Raw genomic sequence first — 6527 nt, forward strand, 5'->3', positions numbered from 1 at the left:
TGGATCACGGAGTGGAGAATTTGCTGATGGCCTTAGCAGGTGGATGGATTAAGGTGGCTGGAAGCAATCTTTAGGAAGGTTGGGGTAACTAGGAACTTAAGCACCCTTCTTTCCTAATTTTGTTTTGTAGCAGTAGCACCACCACCAGGTGGAGGAATGGTAATGATGCAACTCAGTATACCCAACAATCCTCAGCCTCGACCCCATTCACCTCCCCAGTGGAAACAAAATAAATATTATTGTGACCATCAAAGAGGGCAGAAGTCAACAGATTTTGGCGCTTTGGACAGCTCTACACAGGTATTCCATTTTGATGTTTTAAAAAGGGGGGAGCATTCATTTCATCATTTTCAGTGTGTAACAGGTTTTAAAAAATATTTATATACCTAAATATTATATATTGTGGAAACGACTAAGAAAGTTGTACAGATCGCCAGTATAAAATTGCCCCTTTTTTGGTATAATCAGTGGTTCCTGTGTCTTCGCCCACACACACCACAATATTGGATGGCCTAGTGCTGCAGCAAAAGGAACAGCACACTAGTATGGGGCACAGTCTGTCCTTCAAATGGTATCCCCAAAAGGTTTCCTGTCTTACATGTCTAGGAAGAGGGGCAGAGTATTGTTTCTTGCGTTTAAGCATCTTGCCAGTCACAGAAGTAGTAACTTTGTAATGGGCTTGTGATTTTATGCATCATAGCTGCATAACAGGGAATCATCTCTTTATATGAAATGGAAAATGAGAAGATTTCAAAATGCACAAATTCACAGTTCACTTGCAGTCTATGAAACTGATATTCACAAGGGCCACCGCCCCCCACCAAACAAACTTGAAAGGGTTGCTTTCATCTATTCTCATAAACTCAGGCATAATGTTCTCTTTCCTTTTTTGTTTTCTTTTAAAGTTGCAGCATAGTCCACAAATAGGTAGTCCTGTCACCTCTCCAGCCCAGTCGCCAGCGCCAAGTCAGCTGTCAAACATAAAGAACATCCGTCCCACGTTAACACCTCTTCCTCTTGTACCCCCATTCTCTAGACCCTTTGTTCCTGGACAAGGTAAGAACTTGATTACATTTTTTACTTTTTTTAATTCACTTGGAGAGTCGAATTTTAATGTTTCTCCTAAGGCATGTTGACTTCCCATGAATTTGGAATTGACTCCATCCTAATTAACTGCTGTCAGTGCAGCTTCATTGACTTGGAATATCGATACCATTGCACAGAAACAGTTAATTGCATTTGTTTAGAATTATTTAGAATTGATTGAGCAATCTGAAACCTAAGTTTATTTCTATGTCTTCTTCAGGAGATGCCAGATATCCCTTACTTGGTCAGCCGTTGCAGTACAATCCTCCAGCTCTGCTACATGGGCATGTAGCAGGTCCACAGGTAGGGAACAGTAGGAAACAGCCCAATAATTTGGATGTCACTTGTTTGTAAGTCAGGTTCATTTTATAAATGGGAAAGAGAGATTACCCGCTTTCCTAAAAAAAAGGAATTGTTGACGTTAGTAAAAAGTAGGAGCAGCTATTTTGAAATAAAAAACATGCATAAGTGATGCTCCAGTTTGGGGTGGGGAGAACCAAGATAATTCCATTACAAATTAGGCTAGACAAAAATGTCCGTTGTCAAAATGAAACTGCATACTGTTACAGATTTCTGTATATGTTTGCCCTCTGTGTCTTAAGTTGAAATCCAGGTTAAAGACAGGTTTGGGGGTAGTAAGAATCTAGGCTTCACCTAGAACTACTGCCATCTTGCAAAGTGTAGAGGTGCACTGTGCTGTTTGGATCTCAGAGAGGGTTCATTGACCAATTGCTCCAATGCAATTATTCGAGTTCTTCTGGAGTGCAAGTAATTTTTGTCAATGTGAGAGATGTGTCACTTCATGGGTTCAAATGGCACAGCACTGCACCTATTGCCAAGTAAAACATTTTCAAGAAAAGGAAGCAGTTGTTTATCATTTGCTCCACTTAGATGATCATTCTTTGTGTATGTCTGACCCCTCTCCCTGGTAGTGTCAGCCTGGAAGCAGACATGGGAACCGAGGAAGAAAGCCAGCCAAAAAGGCTGCTTCAACAGAATTTGGTGCAGGAGAACCAGGTATGTGACGTATTGTAACTTTGATGCAGCTGAACTACTAGGAAGGTATATTATGCCTGTTACCATTCTATCACAGCACAGAGGTGACAGGACTAAATGTCGTCTGGAGATGGATTCAGAATATGCCACAGCAATAAGAGGTGTGATAGGTTACCTGTCCAAAGTACTTTGCATCTGTGCTCAGATTGTGCGAGCTACTGCTATTTCCCTATCACCATGATCACATTCATGATCTTAAGCTGTTATTGCATAGTATGCTTTGTACATATTACATAGTATGCTTTGTACACGTGCCCCTCTCTGTGATGAAGAGCCAGAGTACGTTTTTAGTTTTGAAACTGCTGCCGTATCTGGAATGTGTATAAATCTCATTGGAGAGCTTTTTTTTTTAACGTACCTGTAACGGAGACAGAGTTTGTGAAAGACTCTTGCAAGAATCACAAAGTGACATTTCTGTTCCAGCAGATTGAGGGGGGGGGTGTTTGAATTTGTAGGGTTCCTGCCATGAGAGGGGAAAGCCAAATATTATAATTTGGGTTCCTGCTGGAAATGCTGGTTCTCACATTCAATTTGTTGCAAAATAGCAGATTTAGAAGCATCAGTATTTTTGAAGTTGGTGACTATTGCTACTACTTACTGAAGCCCAAAGCCACTTAAAATTTACTGGGTAATCTCTAATTATGGCATTGGGTTGTCAGAAGGGAATCTGTCAGTAGAAAAGGGAAGGAGACATTTCAGTGATCCTCCCAGCACCCCTCCTAAATCTGCTTCAGAGAGTCCCACTAATCAATTCCCTCCTGCCTAAGGACAATCACCACTGGATACACTGATCCTGACATTAGTAGCCTCAGGCCATGTAGAAAACTTGGCAGTTAATAGATTACCTTTTCTCTAGGTATTGAGAGGGTGTGGTGGCCCTTGTCATTTCATGTCCATATGCTGCACCTTTCCATTCAGTAAGTTTTTAAAATAGCTGCTGCACAGCTATCGATGTCTCATTTGTCTCTTCTTGATAACAATGGGCATTATTGAATTGTTAGTTCAAGGAACTGGGTTGATTGCCAGCCAAGCACAAAAACGTTTTGGTGGGTCTGGATCTGGATACCATAGGCATTACAAAGCAAGCCATTTTTAATCCTGCGTGTCTTTTTCCACCCCTCAGTTGTAGGAAAAGTCTTAGAAATTACTGAACTGCCAGAAGGAATAACTCGTGCAGAAGCTGAAAAATTATTTGTGGAACTTCTTAAAGTTGGTGCCAAGATTCGGTGGCTACGGGATCCCCAGTTCCTACAGGTGCAACAGCAGCAACACCATCACTACTGTGGTAGTGGAGATAGTAATGTGAACGCTGAACCTTCCAAACTTAGTGACTTGGCATCTACGTACACGGTTCTAGCAACGTTTCCAACCATGTCTGCAGCCCAAAATGCATTGAAGAAACAAAGTAATTCACTGAACAAGTTTAGGCTGAGAACAAGCAAGAAGCACTACGACTTTCACATTCTGGAAAGGGCTAGTTCTCAGTAACAGCTACGTCATTGAACATTCAGCCTTTATCACTTCCATGTCCTTATCTCCTCTACTTGATTGGCTTGATGTTTATGGGTTTTTGTTGTCTTCATAAAAGACTCCTTGGATGTCATGTGACAGTAAAGCCTTTGAAGAAAATAAGCCCAGTGATCCAGGAGAAGATGCAGAAATAAACACGCAATTTAAATCATCAACAACAAAGTAAAATACTGCTGTGATGTGAAACGGACAGGCAGCCTTCTCTGAAGAATGCTGTTGAAAACACCCCTTTTGTAGTAGTTTCGTTTTATATTTCTGAATTCTTGTATCAGATCCAAAGCTCTGTTGTACAGCGAACTTTTGTTCATAAGGAAAAACCATATTCTTACGTGTATTTTGTAATCCCTTTGCACACAGCCAGCACACTTCTGTCAGTTTAAGGGCAGTGATCTGGGGGAGGGAGGGAAAGAGAAGCGCTCCTAAGGAATTTCACTGTGTTTCTAGCCCAGTATGCCAAAGGGCAAGGAAGGTAGCATATTTCTCTTCCCCTCTGTTCCTCTTCCAAGGGTAATGGAATCCAACAATAACTACTGAAGACCTTCTCCAGTCCTGCCGTTTCAAGATTTACTTTAGAGATGTGAACCTTTAACTGCCAATAAATGATATTCCTGAGCAGCTTGCTTCTGTTCCATCAGGATAAGTATTAAAAGGGGGGAAATGAGCACTGCAGAAAATTTTTAACTGGAGCCCATTAGTTTTTAATACACAGTGAGGAAATTAAATGTGACTCCCCCAAATGGCAAAAAAGTAAAAAAAAAAAAAAGTTTGCACTTTAATTGTGTTCCCATTGATATAGTTTTCTTTTCTTTTTCTTTTTTTTACTGTAAGAGTAATCGCATTTGATAAGTGCTGGAAACTTCTTAAGTGGTTTAAATATGTTTTTTCATCATTTGTAGAGGATCACTGGACATCAAATGATTCATTGCACATATAAAGGAGACACCTTTTCAATTTCTGTATAATTTGCAAGGCTGTACAATGTGTGCTGATGCAAGCCTTTCTTCAGTTTGGAAAAAAAATAAATGTTTACAAGTACAAGTTTTCTGGTGTACTTTTTTTTGTGAGCTTGAAAGAAATGAACATATTTCATAATGCTGTTGAATATAGTCATAGCAGGCATCCTTAAGCATTGGAGGGTACCGGATTGGACTTCTGCATGAGGTAAGACTTCAATTAAATTGAATTAGTTCTGGCCGTAAATAGAGAAAGTAAGATCTTAGTAGTAAAGTCATACAATGCCCATTCTGTGCACAATTAAAGGTAAAGGTACCCCTGCCCGTACGGGCCAGTCTTGACAGACTCTGGGGTTGTGCGCCCATCTCACTTAAGAGGCCAGGGGCCAGCGCTGTCCGGAGACACTTCCGGGTCACGTGGCCAGCGTGACATCGCTGCTCTGGCCAGAGCCAGAGCCGCACACGGAAACGCCGTTTACCTTCCCGCTGGTAAGCGGTCCCTATTTATCTACTTGCACCCGGAGGTGCTTTCGAACTGCTAGGTTGGCAGGCGCTGGGACCGAGCAGCGGGAGCGCACCCCGCCGCAGGGATTCGAACCGCCGACCTTTCGATCGGCAAGTCCTAGGCGCTGAGGCTTTAACCCACAGCGCCACCTGCGTCCCTCTGTGCACAATTACTTGGAACTAAATTACAGTGGTACCTCTGGTTGTGAACGGCATCTGTTCCGGAGGCCTGTTTGCAACATGAAAAGAGTGCAACCTGAAGTGCCGTGTCTGCGCAGGTGCGCAGCACGATTTGGTGTTTTATGTGCGAAGCGTGATTTAGCCCTTCTGCGCATGCGCGAGTGACGAAACCCGGAAGTAACCCTTTCCGGTACATCCGGGTCACCGCGGGACATAACCTGAAAGAACGTAACATGAAGCAAAAGTAACATGAGGTATGACTGTACATTAAGTTTAGTGGAATAATCTATGGTGAGTTTATAGCTTTAATGTAAAAACCTTTGTTGTAATCAGCATCTCTTCGACTAATTCCACTTTCTGATAGTTTCTCTGTTCCACACTACTCTTCCTCCTCCTGAAATCACAGTGGCATTAAATGAATCGTGGAGATAAACTGGGTGGAATATGTTGCTGAACAAAAAAAGTTGTCAAATCCACTTTTATGGCATACAAAATGGTAGTACAACCTTGGCTACAGTCGATTTGGTCCGGGAAACTGCCTGGATGGAAGACTGATTAGGAACGAGTTACAAGCTGCTAAATAGAAAGTAGGATTTAATTGTTAGCAGTAAAATGATAAGATGCCAGCCAAATGCAACCACAGTGCATCAGTTAGCCATTTTATTCTGTACGATGGGTGGTGAAATTAGTGCCTTCCAGATGTATTTAGAACTCCTATTAGCTGCAGCCAGCATGACCAATCAGGGAGCTGTAGTCCAGCGGCCATTGCTGCTACACAAGATTAGCCCATACAAGTGGAGTTATGAGGAGGAAATTGTTCAGATCGTCAATTCAGATAATAGATTGACAGAAATTTATATTAGGTGGCTAAGTACTGAGAAAATATCATATTCAGGAGATATTGTTGTCCTTAAACTCATATTAAGGACTTAATTTGTTGAGGCAGGTTCTTAGTGCATACTGCCTGTTAATGCCATTTCCTCAAAGTATAACAAAGCATTTTAATACAGAGTTAGCACGCTATACTTTTTAGATTGGCAGCCAGAATTTTTAGCCTACTTAAAAGGGCAGGTGTTGCATTGTGGGTTGTATCTTCCAGACAGCTGGTCTGCCAATAGCATGTTTTTGTTTGAGTTGTCACTCGCAAATACAGTGGCAAACTCATTTATTAGAGCCAAGATTGGTCTTGTGCCTGGTTTTCACTATTAGTATAACTAC

The 6527-nt window shown here is 41.7% G+C and overlaps 1 protein-coding gene across 6 annotated transcripts in view; it reads left to right on the forward strand.

The window, feature by feature from the left end:
- R3HDM1 (R3H domain containing 1) overlaps window positions 1-4710 on the forward strand; it is a 46064-nt gene extending 41354 nt beyond the window's left edge. For all 6 annotated transcript variants that reach the window (XM_079993132.1, XM_079993134.1, XM_079993136.1 and 3 more), the window contains 5 exons: window positions 131-300; window positions 906-1056; window positions 1307-1389; window positions 2019-2103; window positions 3266-4710. In XM_079993132.1, coding sequence (XP_079849258.1) covers window positions 131-300; window positions 906-1056; window positions 1307-1389; window positions 2019-2103; window positions 3266-3630 — 854 coding nt within the window. In that variant the 3' untranslated portion in view covers window positions 3631-4710. The remainder of the gene's footprint in view (window positions 1-130; window positions 301-905; window positions 1057-1306; window positions 1390-2018; window positions 2104-3265) is intronic.
- The last annotated feature ends 1817 nt before the right edge of the window (window positions 4711-6527 follow it).

Source organism: Podarcis cretensis, assembly GCF_951804945.1.
Source record: "Podarcis cretensis genome assembly, chromosome: 1".
NCBI lineage: Eukaryota > Metazoa > Chordata > Lepidosauria > Squamata > Lacertidae > Podarcis > Podarcis cretensis.